This window comes from Cebus imitator, unplaced genomic scaffold, assembly GCF_001604975.1.
Source record: "Cebus imitator isolate Cc_AM_T3 unplaced genomic scaffold, Cebus_imitator-1.0 Scaffold117, whole genome shotgun sequence".
NCBI lineage: Eukaryota > Metazoa > Chordata > Mammalia > Primates > Cebidae > Cebus > Cebus imitator.
This window is the reverse complement of record NW_016107432.1, coordinates 2,824,567-2,846,241: the sequence shown is the minus strand read 5'-3', so window position 1 is coordinate 2,846,241 and position 21,675 is coordinate 2,824,567. Positions and strand designations below refer to the sequence as shown.

The following is a 21,675-nucleotide window of genomic DNA, read 5'->3' as shown; positions in this document are numbered from 1 at the left end:
GGGGAAGCACCATTAAGAGATGTCACTGCCAACCAACATATAGCCTTACCTAGTGCACGCGCACACACTCCCCAGCACCCTCCGGGGGAAGCACCATTAAGAGATGTCACTGCCAACCAACGTATAGCCCTACCTAGTGCACGCGCACATACTCCCCAGCACCCTTGGATGTCACTGCCAACCAAACATATAACTCTACCTAGTGTGTAGGGTTTGGAAAACACAGAGGAGGAAGCGAAGTTCCCTAGAAAGCGCCCTGCCCATCCACAGGCTGTCCACTACTTCCTCCCGACTGACAGCCTGCTGCTCTCAGCAGGGTTGGTTTTAAGAGACCACCGCACACCCTGGTAGCTTTGGGGTTTTCCCAGCACGACTTTGGGGGCAGGCCACCTCATGGAGCTCATGGGCTGTGCCTGTGCCTCTGCACCATGCAGACACGGGGCCAGGGACACGGCAATTATTGAGGGGTCTTCAGGTGCTTGGTGGTCAGAGGAGGCCTGTGGGCCCCCCGGGGCGGGTGCGTCCTCAGGAGGTTGTGTCTCCTGTTCCCAGGCACAGAGGCCCGGCCTGCAGCCCTCTAAAAACACCCTCTGTGGAGCTAGAGCTCCTCTGCATGAGGAATTCAACCTTCAGGCCTTGTGTCCAAAACCATTTTGAAAAAAGGAAACCCTCTTTTCCCATTGCTTCTTCAGGGGCTGCATATTCTACACCTGTGGAAAAGTCCACGGAACACCCACGAGGTAAGAAACATAACAGAATAAACACGGAGCGCTGCCTGTCACCAGGAAAACGAGCACAGCCCACACGGCCCCATTTCTGAAGCAGGAAGGGTGCGCCTCAATCACCCACTTTGAAGTTAGGGACTCTTCCTGGGCTGGGCTTGGCTAAGCTGAAGTCCCCCAGCCTGGGGGTCTGTAACCCCATCAGGGGCCCAATGGTGGCCTCAGGGTATCAGACACAGGGGCTCACTCGGGCTGCACATTTCACTAAAAAGTAGAAATGGAAAGGACCCCGTCTCCCTGGAGATGGCAGCACTGGTGACCTGCTCAGCACTGGGGCGCTGCACACAGGCCTATACGTCCTCGGTGGATACACGGAGCAGATCTGTGAAGCCCCCTCCCAGGCTTCTCAGAGCCCCCAGCCCTGCCCTGCCCTGAACTCCACAGCGGGTGTGGCCTCGGACAAACAGGTACACACGGGAGGGTGTGTGTGGCCCCATCCACACTGATGATCTCATGACGAGTCTGGCACAGTCAGTGGCCCACCAAACTCCCACCAGCTGTAGGTCTCCTGGGTGCTCTGTGAACAAGGAAGGCTGAAGAGAAAGCCCTCCCCTAAGTAAGAGGCCCATCTGTCACCAATAGACACAGTCACCTTGCTGAAAGCAAGTCCGTCATGTGAAACGTTCAGCCATGCTTTCAAGGAAGGCTCTGATGCCTCCCTGGCCACCACCGCCCTGCAGCCCAGGGCAGGTATGGAGCCTTCCCAGTGCCCACTGCCCTGCAGCCCTAGCTCCACCCCTGGTGTCCTCCTGTCCCTCTGCCTGGGGCAGGTGGTCAGTGGCCATTGCAGCGCTGGGCCCTTGGAACTTTCATTTTTTTGGAGTCTCACGCTGTTGCCCAGGCCTCCACCTCCCAGGTTCAAGCCATTCTCCTGCCTCAGTCTCCCAAGTAGCTGGATTACAGGCACCCGCCACCATGCCCAGCTAATTTTTATATTTTTAGTAGAGATGGGGTTTCACCATGTTGGCCAGGCTGGTCTCAAACTCCTGACCTCAGGTGATCTGCCCACCTCAGCCTCCTGAAGTGCTGGGATTACAGGCGTGAGCCACTGCGCCCAGCCTCTCCTTGGATCTTAAAGAACCTTGTTCTCTCCAAGGCGAAGCTCCAGCCCTGGAGCGTGTGTCCTGCAGACATAGCTTCCTTGCTGGGGAGATGGCAGTGCGGCGAGGCCCCAGGACACAGACCCAGGAGGACGAGGCTGTGTGCCGTCCAACGGTGTTAATGGGGCGCAGCACATGTGCTGTCTCCTGCCTGGCTGCAGCCTGGTCTCAAGGCAGCTCTCACAGGCAGGAGGACGGTCTGCGTGGCTGAGAGGCAGTGGCAGTGCTGAGCAACCGTGAGAGGAGTCTCACCTTGGAGGGAGCACCTCCGCCTATGGCACCGTCTACACCGTCCCAGGCCCCAGGGCCTGTTAAGTCCTGCTTTCCCCACAGGGATGAGGGTGGGAAGAGCCGCCTGCTGTCCCCCACCCTGGGGACCCGTGTGTGACGCAGTGCGGGGCACAGGAACCCTGAGAGCGGCCGTGGCCCCCACCTTGTGTGTGCCGCCCAGGCCACTGTTACGATGAGAAAGGTCATCAGGTAGACGGCGATCCGTGTTGCCAGAAGCCTCTGTACACTTCTGTCGAACTGCTGGAGTACAAGAGCACCGCTGTCAGAGCCCAGTGACACAAGTGTCCCTGAATGGCAGTGAGACAGCACCATGCGGGGGCCGTCCTCCGCCCAGGACGGGGCGAGGCCCTCAGGTGGGCCCCGTGAGGCACCTGGGAGGGTCCAGCCTCCACGTCCACCCTGGCGCCTTCAGGTCCCACCCCTCCAGCCCCCACCCCTTCTCCAGGGCACTGAGCCATGCCCATGCCCAGAGGAGCGTTCTGGAGTCTTCTGTGGGTTGTTCCTGCTGCTTTTGTTCCTGCTGAGCAATCAGCTCTTAAGGAGCTGAATGTCTGTGAGGAGCCCACCTCAGGGATGGTGCCCTCTGGGTGTCCTCATGTGGGAAGGGAGAAAAAGGCAAAAGCACCAGGTCACCTCCGAAACACTCCACCTCACAACGCCGTCACTGTGGGACGTCGGTGTGTGAACTCTGGAGGGGCACACAGGCTCATACCATAGCAGGTTCGGACTTGGCACTGCCTGAGTAGGCAATTCTGAAGCAGCCGTGGGTAAGGGCCTCTGTGGAAACTGCGAGGGACCTCGGCCTGCCCTAGGGTCTGTGGTCAGCAGGAGGCACTGGGGACAGCGCTGCACTCAACCAAGGCCCTCGCCCCTCCAGCCCTGAGAAGGATTTTCATGCTCTCCAGGAATGCTCCAAACAGAAAACTGACCACTTTACTGTTTTCCTGGGTTCTCTACTTGCAGGCAGGTCTCCGGGTCAATAACTAGCTTTTCAAATCATGGGTTTTCAAAGTTATGACTGTCTTTTATTTACAGAGTGAGCATAGCCCAGGAGCCCCCCTCTCCTCACAAGGAGGTGTCCGCTGCTCTAGCCAGTCCCTGGGACACACGTCGGACCTTTCCCTCTTTCCACAAATGTGTTCTCTGAAAGAGCTTCTGACTCTCCAGAACTGAGGCTCAGACCCTCCCTGCGACCCGGTTAGGACAACAGAGGAAAGAGAGGGCACTAAACACCACAGTCCCTGAAAGGTGCCCTGACAGCAGAGAAGTCAGAGCAGGTTTAGGCTTGCAGGGTTTTCTTATTTTCAACCAGCCACGCCCTTCATTTTCATGCGACCTCTGCCCTGGGCATCTCAGGTGGACGTGGCCATGTCTCAGCAACCCCATTCTGAAAGGGGCAGCCAAGGTCAGCATGTTGCATCCCTGGCCAGCACCTCAAGACCGCATTTGGCCAAGCTCACCCTGTGGGCCTCAGTGGGAACGCAGTTTTCCCTGGGGAGGGCAGGGGCGGCCCTGGGGTCCCAGCACCTGTGCCGCCTGCCACCTGCTGCTGCCCAGGGTCTCCCTGCAAACTGGGCCAGGCTCTACCTGGTTTCTACTTCTCATGAAAACTCCATGAAGTCTCATCATCCTCTTTGCACAGCTGAGAAAGCTGAACTCTAAGCAGCTCCCACGACTTCCCAGTGTCCCCCAGGCTCAGCTCACGGGTTAGGACTGGAGCCCCGGCCTCAGCACTGGCCCAGGAAGGGCTACACCTTCACTGCTGAGCCTCACGACCCAGTCACGAGGACACCGAGCCAGGCAGATGTGCACCTCAGACGCCTTCCAGTCGCTCCCCTTCTGAGAGTGCTGCTCTTTAGCTCAGAAACAGTCAAGGTGGCTGTAAGCGGAAACTGCCTGTAATCCCTTTGCCCCCACCTTCAGGCCTGTAGGAGCAGCCAGGGTGGGCGTGTCCCTGCTGTTTACGCAGAACAGCTATGTAAGGGACCTGCTGGGGCAGCTGCCCTCCCACAAAGGAAACTTCTGTCCTTGGGGCAGGACTGGAACCTTCCTCTTCCAACTTGTCCTCTGGCTCACCACCAGGGCACTGCCTTTGTCTGCTGAGCTCTGACAAAGAGCCTTAGGATCCCAGCCCCCTGCCCTCCCAGGAGGCCAGGACCTCTGCCGGGATGGGCACAGGCTCAGTGGGTTGCCCCCTCCCTGGAGGCCAGGAACTCCACCGGGGTGGGCACAGGCTGAGCAAGCCTTGCTGAACCCCTCCCTTTCCAAGGAGGCCCCTGCCTCCCGCCTCTGCCTTCTCAGCCTCAGAAGCTTCGAAGCGTGCAGGGTCAGCTGCCTGTGCCAGGTCAGGCGTCAGGAACCCTGTGTCTTCTCAGAGCCACACACACAGAGCACAGCCTGCCCCGTTACCTGTTCTGGGGAGATCTCCGTGTGCGTCACAGGCAGGATCTGAAGAACAAGGAGACAGAAGGAAGCGAGACACTTGAGCTGGGTGTGCTGGGACTGGGGACTTGAAGGCTGTGCTGGGCACCCCCTAAGCTGCCTGAGGGGATGGCGGACCCAAGGATGCTGGCAAGACCTGGGATAGGTCTGAGGCCGGCTGGGCAGTGCCTCAAGGGGCTTGGGGTGGGACAGGCCTGCACAGGGGCCAGATACAGACCATGACAGTGGCGATGATGGACAGCAGGGCGTCGCTGAAGCTGAGCATGCGTTGGGAGCACTGGATCTCCTCCCTGGCGTCCTCGTCCCTCCTGCCAGGGGGGCAGTCCCCCAGTGTGTCCAGCACCTGCTCTGGGGCCCGGGGCTGGGACATGGTGGGGCTGCTGCCCAGCAGTCACAGGAGCCTGGGAGGAAAGGCAGGTCTGAGCGTGCCTGTGGGGCACTCCTGGGGTCGGCCATCTAGCCTCAGCCCTGGTGCTGGACAGGGCTGGTATGGAGGCCTTGGACGCAGTTGAAGGGTCCACGCTGCTCTGTTCTCTCCCAGGTGCCCCTCAAATTTCCAGCTTCCAGGCTGAGAGGCCAACAGATGCCATGCCCGGCCCTGTTACTGGTGAATGCTGATCTGGGTGAACCAGGCCTCAGTTTCTCCTCAGGGAACAGAAGACAGAAGGAAAGGCATAGAGATCGCCCACCCATGGCCAACCTAAACGTGGAAGAGGACCCTGCGGGGCCCTCGGCGCCGTGCACGCATGCTGGGGTTGTTTCCTACAGGGGCCTCGCTCTCCCTTGGTGACCTCTGGGGAAACCAAGGCCCTTCACACGCAGCCAGTTAGCACCAGGGCAGGCATTCCAGTCCGCCTGTGGGAGCCTGGGCTGGGCACACACCCAGCACATGCCACAGCTGTGTTCAGCACAGAGCTCCCGGGCATTTTTAATATCAGAGATGTGTTGGGAAGATGAACAAGATGCCTGGTGGAGGGTGCTAGGAACAGAAGAGACTCTGGTGCCTCATGGGGACAGAGCTGAGGTGTGGCTGCACAGTGCTGGGCAGCCTCGTGCCAACTGGGCACTGTGGATTGCACCCTGCACCCGAGGTAGAGTCTGGGCACTGAGATGAGTTCCCCAGACACAGGACATGGCCAGAGGGGTCCATGTTGTCTAAGCCCCACCTGCAGCCAGGCGCCCCTGGAACAGGGAAGGGGGCAGAAGTCTGGCAAGGACGCCAGTCAGAGGGGCTTCTATGGCTTCTATGACCCAGGTGAGGGGTGACGGAGGCCTGGTATCCCCAGGAGACACAGGGCATGTGGGAAAGCAGCTCCTAAGAGTATCGGGGCTGCTCTTATGTGGAGTGGGGAAGGGGGAGCCCACCAGGCCCTGACAGCACTGTGGTGAGAAAGGCGGAGCAGAGCACATCCCTGAGGGACAGTGAGTGCTTGCTTCGGGCTTGTTTCTGGGATACAACAGAAGCACCAGAGGCTCTCAGGGCAGGGGAGCTGCGGGGGTGGAAGGAGACTGGGCTAGAGATACAGCCTCCAGAGGTGCCTCTGATTGAGCAGTGTTAGAAGCAGAAGTAATTTCTGTGCTACCTGGAAATCTAGGGGTGGTCTGAGGGAGTGGCACCCGGGAAGGAGGAGAGGAGCAGCCGGGGACAGGCCAGGCCAGGCTCTCCACCATTCCAGGGGAGACAACCTCCTCGGGAAGGGTGCAGAGAGAGGCCTTCAGCGTCCGGAAAGTGACAAGGCAGGGCCGGTTTTACTCTGAAGGGGTTCCTGCTTACTCTGTCAAGGGCGTAGGAGGACTGAGAGGCCTGGCCAGCCAAGGGTCCGCGGGAAGAGGGATGTCGTGCTGCTCACACCAAGACGAGACACACAAAAACAAGGAAAGCCCACCCCAGAGGATGGACGAGGGAGGCTCCCTGCAGCTTCCAGCCGGGAAAAACAAACATACAGGGCATTTGACTTCCCCAGCAGGAGACGCAAATGACACGGTGAGAGGCCAGAGGCCAGCCAGAGCCCAGGAGTGATACGACCGACCGGGAGGGCAGGGACCTGGGGAAAACAGAAACCAAGGCAGGAATGGGTGGTGGGGGTGAGGTGACGGGCGGCAAAGGTGTGGGGAAAACGGGAGCTGAGGCAGGAACGCAAACGGACACCACGAGCTTCAGCAACAATTGAGCAATGGTTAACTAAGGGCAGCACGCACACCCTCTAAGGGTCCATTCTAGGCGGTCTCTGTGACTGCCGGGAGAGCGCCTAGGGTCTTTACTGTGCCAACACGTGGCTTTTCTTTGTTTCTTTTTGAGACAGGGTCTCATACTGTTGCCTAGGCTGGAAGGCAGTGGTGCAATCACGGCTCACTGCAGCCTCAACCTCCCAGGCTCAAGTGATCCTCCCACCTCAGCATCCTGTGTAGCTGGGACTACAGGTGTGCACCACACCTGGCTAATTTTTTGTATTTTTCGTAGAGTCAGGGGTTTCATCATGTTGCCCAGAATGGTCTTTAACTCCTAAGATCAAGCAATCTGCTTGCCTCAACCTCCCAAAGTGCTGGGATTGAGAGCCACCACATCTAGCTGGTGTGTTTTAACTAAGAAACATTCTGACTAGTAAGGGACGAATCATTAAACCATGAAGTAAACTATCAGAAAGTTAAAACAGATCTATAAGTATAAAACTATAAGACACAATGTTAAGACCAAAAAAACCAAGTTTCAAAAACACTATTATACCATTTATGTCAACAATGAACACATAAAACCATCTATATTCTTAATTAACACAGTAAGAAATCAAAAACATAAGTAACAATGTTCACTAACTTGCAGACAGCACTGCAGTGACCCAGGCAGGGAGGGGCTGGGAGGAGGCAGGAAGGGGCTTTCGCTGTGTCCAAGTTACTTCTCACCTAGAAGGCAACAGGTACGCAACCACAGCCAGCTGCAATCCAGATACAAACTGCTCTATCCCCAAGCAGCAGTGTTCAAGCTTCCCCAACCCCCAGCAACTGGTGATCTGTTTTCTGTTACTGTAATTTTGCCTTATTTATTTGAGAGTCTCGCTCTGTCACCCAGGCTGGAGTGCAGTGGCATTATCTCGGCTTACTGCAACTTCTACTTCCCAGGTACAGGGGATTCTCCCAAGCCTCCTGTGTAGCTGGGATTACAGGCACCTGCCACCACGCCTAGCGAATTTTTATACTTTTAGTAGAGATGGGGTTTCACCATGTTGCCCAGGCTGGTCTTGAACTCCTGACCTAGGGTGATCCACCTGCCTCGGCCTCCGAAAATGCTGGGATTACAGGTGGGAGCCAGTGTGCCTGGCCAATTTTGCCTTTTTTAGAATATATAAACAGAATTGCACCCTACAGAGACAGTGAGTCTAACTTCTTTTGAGACTCACTCGTGTTGCTGGCCGTATCAGTAACACACTTCTTTGGTTGCTATGGATGGACATACCTCATTTTGTGCATCTACGCACCAGCTGAAAAACTTGTATTGTTTCGTTTTGCACAATTATTAATAAAGCCACTACACATAAACATTTGCATACAAGCACTTGTATAAACATGTTTTCATGACTTTTGGGTAAATGTCTTGGAGTGGTTTTGCCAGGTCGTATTGTAAGGACATACTTAACTTCATGAGAAACTACCAGACGATTTGCTGAGGCAGCTGCACTGTCTGCATTCTCACCAGCAGTGCATGAGACCTGCACTTGCTCATCTCCTCTGCTACTCAGTTTGGCACAGCTTAAAAAAATAATTTGGCCGGGTATGGTGACTCATGCCTATAATCCTGGCACTTTGGGAGGTTGAGGCAGGTGGACTGCCTGACGTCAGGAGTTCAAGACCAGCCTGGCCAACATGGCAAAACCCAATCTCTACGAAAAATGCAAAAAATAGCCAGGTGTGGTAGTGGGTGCGTGTAATCCCAGCTATTCAGGAGGCTGAGGCAGGAGAATTACTTCATCCTGAGAGGTGGGGGTTGCGGTGAGCCGAGATTGTGCAACCAGCTTGGAAGACAGGGCAAGAATCTGTCTCAAAAACAAAAAAAATTCTTTTATGGATCACCCTTTTATTATTGTGTTTAATAACTCTTTGCCTAACCCAAGATCAGAAAGATTTTGTTTTCTTCCACAAGTTTTTAGGTTTTAGGTGCTACTTTTAGACCCATGATCTACATTAATTTTTACATAATGTGCAAAGTAGAGTGGAGTTTCCTTTTTTGCATCCAGATGTCCAATCATCCTCACGCCACGCTTTAGACTCTCCTTTCTTCACTCAATTAATTGCCTTTGCACTTGGGTCAAACATTAATTGACTACATTTGTGTAGCTCTATTTTGGAACCCCAGGCAGAAAGATGAGGATTTCCTGAGTTTTTACTGCCTATGCAAGAACCCCCAGTACAGCCCTGCAACTGAGGGCCGCCTACAAACAAGGCCATGCATAGGCTTAGGAATTGAGAAACTCACCTGTGTAAGTCACTTCAAGTGCGATTCCCCTTTCCAACCAACCCACTGGCTTCGACATACCTTTTCATTTAGTACTAGTTTTTATTTGCAATTATTACAGTAGGAAAGACAGCATGCAGGGGACTTACTCTGACATGACGAAAAGTAACATCTATTTCTTTAGGCACTAATAACGGGAAAGACATGTTCATTATATTGTTTTCTAGAACATTTTTCTATGTTTAATTTTTTCAATTAAAATTTATTTTTTAAAAAATCAGTAAATATTGACTATAGACAGAAAAACCCTCAACAAAATATTAACAAATGCAGTCCAGGAACATATAAAAAGGATTATATACCATGACTAAGTGGGATTGATTCCAAAAATGCAAGGTTGGCTTAAAATCTGAAAACCAATTACTGTAATATACCATATCAATAGAGTAACAGATAAAAACCACATGCTCATCTCAATAAATGCAGAAAAAGAAACAGACAAAATCCAACACCTCTTCATGATTAGAACATTCCACATATTGTTTAAGGACATCTATAAAAACCCTGCAGTTAACATCATTCTGTCGGTAAACATCCCCCACCAACAGGAACAACACAAGTGATGTTTGCTCTTATCACTTCTACTAAACATTGTACTAGAGGTTCCAGCCAGGGCAATCAGGCAAGAAAATGAGATAGAAGACATTCAGATTGGAAAGGAAGAAATAAAATTGTCTCTCTTTGCAAATGATGTGATTTTATATACACAATAAGGAATACACACCCCCAAATCTATTATACTAGTAAATGAGTATAAGAAGTTGGCAGAAAACAAGATCAATATACAAAAATAAACTGTGTTTCTTATTTTTCATTATTTTTGAGACATGATGTCTCTCTCTGGCCCCGGCTAAAATGCAGTGGTGCAATCACAGCTCACTGCAGCCTCGAATTCCTGTGCTCAGGTAATCCTTTGATCTTGGCCTTTAAAAATGCTGGGATTACAGGTGTCAACTACTGCTCCTGGCCACAATGTTTTATTCATTAGCAATAAACAATCTGAGAATGAAATCTAAAAAATAATTCCATTTCTAATAGCATCAAAAATTATTTAGGAACAAATTTAACAAAAGTACAAAACTTTGTTGAAAGAGATTGAAGAAAACCTAAATAAGTGAAGAGATGTCCTTTATTCACAAATTGGAAGACAATACTTTTAAGACAGCAGTACTTTCCAAATTGATCTACAGACTCAATGCAATCTGTATAAAAATTTCAACTTATCTATGCAGAAATCAATAAGCTGATCCCAAAATTCAAGGAACCTATAATAGCCAAAATAATCTTGAAAAAGAACAAGATTGAGAGCGCTCACACTTCCTGATTTCAAAACTTAGTACAAAGCTACAATAATGAAGACAGCATAAAGACACAACCAAGAGAGTTCAGAAATAAACCCTACATTTATGGTTAACTGATTCTGACGAGGATGCCAAGACCACTCAATGGGAAAAGTCTGTTCAACAAATGGTATTGGGACAACTGAATATCCACATGCAAAGCAATGAATTTGGACTTGATCTAATACACATACAAAAATCAACTCAAGGCTGGGCGCAGTAGCTCACGTCTGTAATTCCAGCACTTTGAGAGGCTGAGGTGGGCGGATCATGAGGTCAGGAGATCGAGACCATTCTGGCCATGGTGAAACTGTCTCTATCTACTAAAATACAAAAAATTAGCCGGGCAAAAATTAGCTGGGCGTGGTGGTGCACGTCTGTAATCCCAGCCACTTGGGAGGCTGAGGCAGGAGAATTGCTTGAACCAGGGAGGTACAGGCTGCCATAAGCTGAGATGGTGCCACTGCACTCCAGCCTGAGTGACGGAGACTTCGTCTCAAAAAAAACAAAACAAAAATTGAGCAGAAAGTACAGAGTTCTTTTATACAGCTTCACACCCCCTCCCCCTTTCCCCTATTATTAATCTTACATTAGTATGACACATCTGTCACAACTGACAAGCAAATATTCATACATTACAATTAAGTCTGTGGTTTACATTAGGGTTCACTCCCTGCTGTACCTTCTATGGGTTTTGACAAATGTAAAATGACCTATTTTCATCAAAACAGTATGACACAGAATAGTTTTAACACCCTAAAAATCTCCAGTGCTCCACCCTCCCTCTTTCTCCCTTAACACCTAGCAACTATTGCTCTTTTTTTTCTTTTGAGATGGAGTTTCGCTGGAGTGCAGTGGCATAATCTCGGTTTACAGCAACCTCCACCTCCTGGGTTCAAGCGATTCTCCTGCCTCAGCCTCCTAAGTAGCTAGGATTACAGGCGCCCGCCACCATGCCTGGCTAATTTTGTATTTTTAGTACAGATGGGGTTTTACCAAGTTGGCCAGGTTGCTCTTAAACTCCTGACCTCAATTGATCTGCCCGCCTCAGCCTCCCAAAGTGCTGGGATTACAGGCGTGAGCCACTGCACCGTGCCTATTGTTCTTTTTACTGTCTTCACAGTTTTGCCTCTCCAGAATGCTCTATAGTTAGAATCATATACTATGTAACCTTTTCAGATTGACTTCTTTCATTAAGCAATATGCATTTCAGGTTCCTTCAAGTATTGTTGTTGCTTGACAGCTTATCTTTTTACTACTGAATGATATCCCATATTATGGACTTATCAGTTTATCTATTTACCTACTGTTCATATGGGCTATTTCCAACGGTGTATTACGAAGTTCTTCATGTTGAGGGAATCCAGTTCATCTGTTTCCTTTATGGATCATGCTTTTAGTGTCATGGCTAAAAATCTCACAGAACATTTCATAGATTTTCTTCTATCAGTTTTACAGTTTCAGATCTCACCTTTAGATTTATGATTTTAAGTTAATTTTTACATATAGTGCTAGGTATGGATTAAAGTTCCTCGGTTTTTTTTTTTTTTTTTTTTTTTTTTTTNTTTTTTTTTTGAGGCAGAGCCTCACTCTGTTGCCCAGGCTGGAGTGCAGTGGTGTGATCTTGGCTCACTGCAACCTCTGCATCCTGGGTTCAAGCAAGTCTCTTGCTTCAGCCTCCCAAGTAGCTAGGATTACAGGCGCCTATCCCCATGCCCAACTAATTATTATATTTTTAGTAGAGATGGGGTTTCACCATGTTGGTCAGGCTGGTCTCAAACTCCCGACCTCGAGTGTTCAGCCCGCCCTGGCTTCCCAAAGAGCTGGGATTACAGGCATGAGTCCTTGCACCTGGCCCAAGTTTCCATTTTTTTTTTTTTTAAAAAAACATATGAATGTCTGGGCCGGGCGCAGTGGCTCACGTCTGTAACTCCAGCACTTTGGGAGGCCAAGGTGGGTGGATCACCTGAGGTCGGGAGTTCACGACCAGCCAGAGCAACATGGAAAAACCCCATCTCTACTAAAAATACAAAATTAGCTGCATGTGGTGGCACATGCCTGTAATCCTAGCTACTCAGGAGGCTGAGGCAGGAGAATCACTTGAAAAACACAAAAACAAAAAAACCCCAAATATCTAATTTTTCCAGTATTATTTGTTGAAACAATTATTCTTTCTTCAATGAACTACTTTTGCACATTTATAAAAAATCAATTCACCATAGATACCTGTGAACCAATTTCTGTACTCTTCTATTTACCTAGTTAGCTATCTTTATAGTAACTCCACACTGTTGCCCAGGCTAGATTCAAACTCCTAGGCTCAGAGATCCTCCCGCCTCAACATGCCAAGTTGCTGCAACTACAGGCACACACCTCTACACCCAGCCACCACAGTGGCTGACTACCGTGGCTTTCAGTGTTTAAGTTAGGTAATGTATGCCACACAGTTTTGTCTTCTTGTTCAAACTTGTTTTGGCTGTTCTAGCTCCTTTGCAGGGCCAAATAAATTTTGGAAACTATGTGTGAAATTCTTACAGGCTGCTGGGAATTTGACTGGATTACATTGAATCTACACATCAGTTTGAGAACTGCACTGTTGAATCTCCTAGTTTATGAATATGGCATATCTCTCCATTTACTATCAGTTTGAATTTTTTTTCAGCAAAGTTTCATAGTTTTCAGCATATAAGTTTTGCACATCTTTTTTCACATTTAACCCAAGTATTTCAGACTTTTTGATGCTACTGTAAATGTTTCTAGTTTCAACCTCCAATATTTATTGCTGGTATATAGAAATGAAGTGATTTTTGCATATTTATCTTGTATCCTGCTACCTTGGTAAACTCACTAGTAGCTCTTTCTATATCTGATATATATATATATATATATTTTTTTTTTTTTTTGGAGACCAAGTCTCACTTGTCCCCCAGGCTGTAATGCTGTGGTGTGATCTCAGCTCACTGCAACCTCCACCTCCCAGGTTCAAGTGTTTCTCCTGCCTTAGCCTCTGGAGTAGCTGAGATTACAGGTGCGTGTCACCCCGCCTGGCTAATTTTTGTATTTTAAGTAGAGATGGGGTTCCATCATGTTGGCCAGGCTGGTCTCAAATTCCTGACATCAGGTTGTCTTCCTGCCTCAGCCTCCCTAAGTGCTGGGATTACAGGTGTGACCCACCGCACCTGGTGCCGGCACTTTATCTCGCCTTATTACGTTGGCAAGAATTTCTACTACAATACTGAATAGTTGTGAGATCACACAGGCAGCCTTGGCTTGTTCCTGGTCTTAGGAAAATATTCAGTCTTTTATTATTTCATATGATGCTAGCCACAGGTTTTTCACAGATGCCCTTACTGTGTTGAAGAAGTTTCATTTTACTTGGTTTGTTGTTGTTTTTTTTTAATCAGTAATGGATGTTGGATTCTGTCGAATGCTTCTCTGGATCTACTGAGATGACCCATTTTGTTTTTTCACTTTTTTTCTTTTTTTGAGATGGAGTCTCCCTCTGTCACTCAGGCTAGAATGCAGTGGAGCGATCCTGGCTCACTGCAACCTTCACCTCCCGGGTTCAAGCAATTCTCCTGCCTCAGCTTCCCAAGTAGCTAGGATTACAAACACCCACCACCACTAATCTTTGTATTTTTAGTAGAGATGAGGTTTCACCATGTTGGCCAGGCTGGTCTCGAACTGCTGACCTCAGGTGATCCGCCTGCCTTGGCCTCCTAAAGTGCTGGGATTACAGGTGTGAGCCACCTCACCCAGCCAAGTCTGGAGTCCTCTTTAAAGGAAGATTTGTCAACTATAAATTCAATGCTTTAATAGACGTAGAGCTATTTAGGTTATTTATTTCCTTCTTTTTAAAAAACATTTAAATTTTTAATTTTTGTAGGTATATAGTAGGTATATCTATTTATGGGGTACATGTTTTGATACAAGCGTGCAATGTGTAATAATCACATCATGGAGAATGGGGTATCCATCCCCTCAAGTATTTATTTTTTGTGTTACAAGCAATTCAATTACAGTCTACCTCCCCTCAAAAAAAAAAAAAAAAAGATGGTTAGATGGCACGAAGTATGTTGCAATGCCTTAACTGTGTGTGTGTCACGGCCTCTCTCATCCTTGTCAAGCAGAGTGCTAGCCTTCTTTCCTTTCATACACACTATCTATTTCTTCTTAAAAGAGCTTAAGTAGTTTGTGCTTTCCACGAATTTGTTTCGTCTAAGATGCTGAATTTGTTGGCCTGAAGTTGTTCATAACAGTCTCTGATTATCCTTTCAGTAGTGATGTCATCTCTCATTCCTGACACTGGTAATTTGTGTCTTGTCTTTTTCTCGTTCAGTGTGACCAGAGATTTTTCAGTTTTATTAATCTCAAAGAATCAGCTTTTAGTTTCACTGATTTTCTCTATTGCTTTTGTTTTCTATTTTTTTGAATTCCACTCTGATACTTATTATCTGCCTTCTTATACTCACTTTGGGTTTCGTTTGCTCTTACTTTTCCAGGTTTTTGTTTTTTTTTTTTTTTTTTTGAGACAGAGTCTTGCCCTGTGGCCCAGACTGGAGTACAGCGGCACGATCTCAGCTCACTGCAACCTCCGCCTCCTGGGTTCAAGTGATTCTCTGGCCTCAGGCTCCCAAGTAGCTGGAACTGCAAGCGTGCACTGCCACATTTAGCTAATTTTTGTATTTTTAGTAGAAATGGGGGTTTCACCATGTTGGGTAGGCTGGTCTCAAACCTCTGACCTCAAGTGATCTGCTTGCCTTGGCCTACCAAAATGAGCCACCATGCCTGGCTGACTTTTCTAGTTTCCTAAGGTGACTGCTGAGATCACTGATTCGAGGCCTACCTTTTAATACTGTTTTAGCTGCATCCCACTATTTTTAAATGCTGTATTTTCATTTTCATTCTGTTTAAAATACTTTGTAATTTCCCTTTTCTTTGTTGACCCATGAGTTATTTAAAAGTGAGTTAAAAAAAAAAGTGAGTTATTCAGTTTCCAAATATTCACAGGATTTTCCTATCTGTTAATGATTTCTACTTTAATATTAAATATCATACTGGTCAGATAACATACTGGTTTAGTAGACTGGAATACGATCAGGCTTAGTAAATGTTTTAATGCACTTGAAAAATTGTGTATTCTAGGCTGCTATTGTGAGGAATGTTCCACACATGTTCATTATGTCAAGTCGGTTGACAGTTATGTTCAAGTCTACTATATCCTTAGTGATTTTCTGGTTATTTATCCTATTATTTATTGAGAAATAATATTCTCCAACTACATCAATCTCCGAGTACAATTGTGATTTTTCTCCCTCCTTGCAGCTATCAGTTTATGCTTCATGTATTTTAGAGCTTTGTTGTTAGGTGCATAAATGTTCAGGATTATTATGTCTTTTTGATGAATTCACCCCTTCATCATTATAAAATGATCCTCTTAATTTTTTATAATATTATTTGCAATAAAATTTAGAAGACCTGGTATGGGGATTAAGACTATAAATTCAGTTTTGGATATATACATGTTTATATATGTGGCGAGATAGATATCTAAGTACAAGCATCTGAGAATTCAGATGAGATATGAAGATAGATATTCGGGTTAAGATAGTATTACTGTAGCATCTACTTCAATGCCACTAAATAAAGGTGCTCCTTGGCCAGGTGCAGTCACTCACGCCTGTAATCCCAGCACTTTAGGAGGCCAAGTGGGCGAATCACGAGGTCAGGAGATCGACACCATCCTGGCTAACACAGTGAAATTCCATCTCTACTAAAAATACAAAAAGTTAGCCAGGCGTGATGGCATGTGCCTGTAGTCCTAGCTACTTGGGAGGCTGAGGCAGGAGAATTGCTTGAACCCGGGAGGTGGTGGTTGCACTGAGCCAAGACGATGCCACTGCACTCCAGCCTGGTGACAAAGCGAGACTCAGTCTCAAAAAAAAAAAAGAAAAAGAAAGAAAAGAAAAAAGAAGGTGCTCCATACACATTCATAAGTAGTCTGACCCTGGTTTCAAAGTAATTACACGGTTTAGAAATCATCACTTGATCCTAGGTCATGCCAGTATAAGTTCGTGGCCTCCAAATGAGTGCTTAAACTCTATCATGCTTTCTAGTGAATTATTTACTAGGTTTTCTGTAATAGCTATTTTAGATCTTTTCAACACTTCTTAAATCTTGGGTTTCCTACCTCCCTCTCACTTTCAGTTGATGTTTTTCTTTCCTCATTCACAATGAAAACAGAAGCCATTAGATAATTTCTTCACTTTCATTCCAATAAATACATAAAGTTACCTGCAACTACAACCCACATTTCTTCCTCTCCTGTTTTTCCTGTGTCCAAAGCAAACACCTCTACCTATACTTTGGATGTCATTCCCCACCTGTGTTATAAAAGATAGAGGACATCTCATTAAGATAGAATTTTCTTATTATTCCTCTTTCTTCTGTACCAGCAAACCTTCTCTCCTTTCCATTAGCTTTAGGCTGCTCAAGAATCTCTCATCTTAAGCCATCTCAACACTACATCATCCTTCTAGCTCCCGTATTCTCTTCTTCACAGCCAAACTTCTTATCCCTACTTGCCATCTCTACCTCATCATCTCTTCATTCCTCCACTGTGGTAATATGTAGCTTCCACCTCATTACTCCAATGAAGCTATTCTTGGTGAAAACACGTATCTTCCACTTCTTTTCCTATTTAACTTTTTAAGTGGCATTCAACACTTTGAACTACATTCTCGGACCCAAACATCCTCACTCCTTGGCTCTTGGTTTCCTTCCTCCTTCACTGGCTGCTCTTTCTCCATATGCTGTCCATTCTCTGAAGATTCTAACCTCTTTATGTCTAATATGCCATCTCTGTTGGTCTTCTCTTCAGCTCCTCGAGCCAACTGCCGCCTACATGCTGAAGATGCCCAAGTATATGTCTCCAGCATGGACTCCTTCCTGAGCTCTTGATCCTTCTATTCCAGTCTAGCAGACAAATGCAGTGGCTGGAAAAGCCGTGACTTGTGTTGAATTTTAGCTGTACTGCTTGTTGATCCTGGCCAAATAATGGCATTTTAAGCATATTTTCTCATCCCAAAATAAAGGGGGATAATTATACTGTGCTTTCTTCACAAAGATGTTTTAGGATCATTACAATGAATCATTACAAAAAAGAATGTTGTAAGCAATAAATCACTGTATAAACTAAGCTACTGCTATTGTCATTTTGAAGATCTCATTTGGCTTCATGCAACACTTCATTCCATAAAATAGGTAAGTGTTCCAATGAGCTGAGCCTATTATCTTTTAATGATAAAGATAACAGATGTCAGCTTCTGGGACAGGTAAGATGCTGATTTGAGCTTTAGAATCCATTTTTGAGTTTGAGAACAAATACTCTACGCAAAGGGTTGCAACCTCAAATGACTACAGGGACCAGGCAGGTAACATACATGAGCCAAACCGGCCAGGCAAATGACTGTGTCTTACCTGAAGGGACCGCTCTAGGTAACTGGTAACACACGTGATTTGGGGTCCAATATTGATAGGTTTGATTTTTCTACAGAAGCTGAAAAACTAGGTTTTAAAGTTTAGGCCTTTTTTTTTTTTGAGGCGGAGTCTCACTCTGTTGCCCAGGCTGGAGTGCAGTGCTGCGATCCCAATCTTGGCTCAATGACTGCACCCTCCACCTCCCGGGTTCAAGCGATTCTCCTGCCTCAGCCTCCGAGTAGCTGAGATTACAGGCGTGAGCCACCGCGCCCGGTCTTTAAATGACAGCAACTAATTCACGTCCTGCTATCCACCCCCAACCCCCAAATACTGCGTGGGTCAAAAACTAAAAATGCATTTTCCGTGAACCATTCCCTTATTGTCCTATAAGGAAAGTCACCTTTTCATGTTGGGCACTGTGAACCCTTCCAAGTGGCTCAAGAGGACCTGCTTTTTGTCTTGGAAAAGGTGAGGGTGCGAACGAACCTTGAGGGTGACAGGGCAGCCTCTGCAGGGTGCGGTTGCCCAGAACGAAGGTTTTCTGGCCCCCGGCTCCCACGACTGGTCGCTGCCCCAGCCCAGACTCGGGCCCTCTGCTCGGAAGACAGGGGAGTGCAGCAGCCTTTCACCTGCAATCTGCCGCCCGGCTGCCGGGAGGCGGCTGCCAACCTTACTCGCTAAGCGTCACAGGAAACGCCGACCTCAGAAAACAAAAAAAGTATTTACTTAAGGCTTAGGACGCTAACTCCGTGCTCCTTAGCCAACTGAGAGAAGAGTGCGCGAACCCATTTTTCTCCCATTGCTAACAGCAAGCGGGAAGCGGACTCCACCGAGAGGATGGTGAAGCGCTTAAACCGGAGACAGCTGAGAAGCCTCCCGCAAAACAGACCATGTGGGGAACGGTAGCGGGAGCGGGGATGCGGCGCCGAACTACCTGGGCGGGAATCGCCACGGCGACTGCTCCGCGCGCCTCCGCTTGAGTCAGGCCAGCCGGGCGCTTGACGGCAGGAAGTCCGTCACGAGTCCCGCGACGCCGCGCACGCGCTGTCTGCATCAGATCTCTGCGTCTGCGCGCGCAGTCAGGAAGTGAGGCCGCAGCGGAGGGGATGGGGCTGGGCCGCGACGCCTCCTGTCGCGACGCGCCCTCACGCGCGCCTACGTCACGGCGTCGGGGCGGAAGATGGTGCCGCTCGGGGCTGGCGGTTGCTGAGCGGACCCGGAGAGCGAGGCAGCGGGAGCCCGAGCCCGACCACTCCGGCTGCCGCGGGGTGCGGCGCTGACACCGCCATGTCGCTGCTGCAGTCGGCGCTCGACTTCTTGGCGGGCCCAGGCTCCCTGGGCGGCGCTTCCGGCCGCGACCACAGTGACTTCGTGGGGCAGACGGTGGAACTGGGCGAGCTGCGGCTGCGGGTGCGGCGGGTTCTGGCGGAAGGTGAGGCCCCGGGTCGGCAGCGCGGGTGCGGCCGTGGAGTGTCGTCTCCCGAACGCTGCGGGCAGCGTCAGCTCGGAGTGGAAGGGCGTGGGTCGGGGCTGGGGAGGGTCCCGGCGGGGGTCGTGGGTCACAGTCGGCCAGGGGAGGGTCTCTGCCGGGGGCGCGGGTCAGGTCCAGGCGAGGGTCACAGTGGGGCGTGGGTCAGTGCCTGCTGGCGGTGATTGCGAAGGCCGAGGCTGGGTTCGGGTCGGGTACTTCTTGTTCTAGGAGTAGGGTCAAGTTGCAGCAAGGCCTGGGGCCTGGGGACCCCCTCAGGGTGGGTGGGGGAAGATGTTACAGTGAGGATGGTGGCAGGCAGGGAGCTTGGGTGGGGGCCATAGCGGAGGCTGAGGGAGGGTGCCGAGAAGGCCGGCAGCTGGAGTCAGGAGGTGAGCGGTGCAGGAGGTGGGCCTTGGCCCTTTTTCCCCTGACATCTAGGGTTATCGGGCAGGCAGGGCCAGGGCTGGACTTTGGAGGTCAGGACTGGTTCTTCTAGAGTCCAGGGAACTTCAGAGTTGGTGGTTACGCACGCGTGGCAGGTAGTTGGGGTCTTAGCCTGGGGTTGGGTTGCTGAGGGTAGACAGGGCTGTGTCTCTTGATCTCGTGACCCCTTCTTAGCACCTCAGTGTTTCTCTTCCCGGTGAACATCTACTTGTGTGATTGCATGTGTAGTTCAGGAAGCAGAGCGAGTAGTTGTGACCTACATTGAACTTGCCCAGTGAACAGGTCGCTCAGCTTAAGTACTCTTGAGCTAGTCTCTAGTCAGTTTCGTTTCTGCATGCCATTTCTAGCTTCCTGAATGTCCTCTCCTTCCGTCACACGGAATCGATCCCCAGTGTCAGTGGGTCCCATTCTCTCTTGTGGATCTTCCTTACTTTTTTGTCCAGTGGTGCCTGGGGGTGTGTCACGTTTCACTGGCTGTGAAGTTTATTGGCTAAACACAGTTGACTCCGGTGCTGAAACATAAGTCTATCCTGCTGTGTTGGCACAGGGAGAGGGAGTGAAGGTACACAGAAGCCCTCACCCGCTCCGTGGTACCTCTCAGGGCTGGAGGGTTAGCCTGTCCAGGTGGCCGCCCTGTGACCAGAGAGGAAGCTATCCCAAAATTCTGATTATCACAGAAGGCTTGTAGAGACATTTTGACTGTAGCGTTATCATACACTTTGTCTCCATTGTGGTCAAGACCAAACAGATTTTGGGTATGATTTGGTAAGAAAGCTCTCAGCTCTTCTTTCAGAGGTGGGGGCTGAAGTGTGACATTCTTTCACAACTGTTAGATGACAGATTTCCCCCCGATCAACTCATTTATTATGGAAATAACTAGGTGGTAATCTTCATTCTTTAAGGAATCTGTAGTGGACAGGACTTGGTTTCTGGAACTTCAGACTTGTGCTCTGGGATGGAGAGACGAGGCAGCATGGGGACAGATCCTTGGGGGTGGTCCAGACAGGGTGACCTCTGGGAAGGGGCCAAGCAGGCGATGGCATGGATGGGATGGGAGGGATGGAGAATGCACCCTCACTGGGGCCTGGATAAGATTCTCGTAAAGAAAGAAGATTGTGGGTCACTCAGCGCCCAGGAAGAAGAACAAGGAAATGTGGGTGGCTGCTGAGGTTGTGCAAAAGAACTTGTTTCCCTTGGCTATCTGGGCGAGTCATGAGAATAACCAATGCAATTAGGAGCTGTAGATTTCCTCCTTGTAAACTTAACAGGTGGCCTGCAGCCTCCTGAGTACTTTGAAGGCTCTTTGAACTGAAACAGGGTGTGAAAACTGAATGATTTTAATTTACATAAACATATTTAAATAAGTTTTGTCTGGACAGCAACCTCAGAACATAGGCTGTCTTACGTAAACATGGCGATGGCCCGTAATCGAGCGCTTTAGCACAGATATTTGCAGTGTCAGAATTTTTCAGGTTTCAGAATGATCGTTGCAGCATGTAACCATGTATATCATGGGATAATCCCAGAGGAGTTGGGAAAGTATTCTGTAATTGAAGACATTAGTATTTCTGTAATTAAATGAATAAATATTCTCACTGTGGGATAATTAAAGTCTGTAATTAGCCCTGTATCAGTTCATGTCAGGTTTTATCCAAAATGAGGTTATGATAGATTTGCTGTCAAATGAGTTAAGAAAAAATGGTTTTTATAGCTTTTAGGAATTTGGACTTGTGGTTGAAAGGGTTTTTAGGCAGAACTGTGAAGCCAGATATCTTTCTAATTTCTTCAGATTTGTTCTTTTTTTTTTTTTTTTTTTTTT

General features: G+C 48.7%; 2 protein-coding genes and 1 pseudogene across 11 annotated transcripts in view; 1 reads left to right on the top strand and 2 right to left on the bottom strand.

The window, feature by feature from the left end:
• TMEM175 (transmembrane protein 175) overlaps window positions 1-19,029 on the bottom strand; it is a 28,917-nt gene extending 9,888 nt beyond the window's left edge. For 2 of the 8 annotated variants that reach the window (XM_037742160.1, XM_037742163.1), the window contains exons 1-4: window positions 18,876-19,003; window positions 4,833-5,016; window positions 4,583-4,621; window positions 2,316-2,413 (exon numbers count right to left, since the gene is read on the bottom strand). In XM_037742160.1, coding sequence (XP_037598088.1) covers window positions 2,316-2,413; window positions 4,583-4,621; window positions 4,833-5,016; window positions 18,876-18,995 — 441 coding nt within the window. In that variant the 5' untranslated portion in view covers window positions 18,996-19,003. Of the gene's footprint in view, window positions 1-2,315; window positions 2,414-4,582; window positions 4,622-4,832; window positions 5,017-18,875 lie in introns of all 8 variants that reach the window. The other 6 variants (XM_017538953.1, XM_017538950.2, XM_037742161.1 and 3 more) reach the window with 6 other exon arrangements.
• On the bottom strand, window positions 14,508-14,622 carry LOC119472773 (annotated as a pseudogene).
• A 2-nt stretch (window positions 19,030-19,031) lies between the features above and the next one.
• GAK (cyclin G associated kinase) overlaps window positions 19,032-21,675 on the top strand; it is an 80,316-nt gene continuing 77,672 nt past the window's right edge. For all 3 annotated transcript variants that reach the window (XR_001828259.2, XM_017538946.2, XM_017538944.2), the window contains exon 1: window positions 19,032-19,373. Coding sequence is in view for 2 of the 3 variants with exons in the window: in XM_017538946.2 (XP_017394435.1) it covers window positions 19,229-19,373 (145 nt within the window). In the remaining variant the exon portion in view is untranslated. The remainder of the gene's footprint in view (window positions 19,374-21,675) is intronic.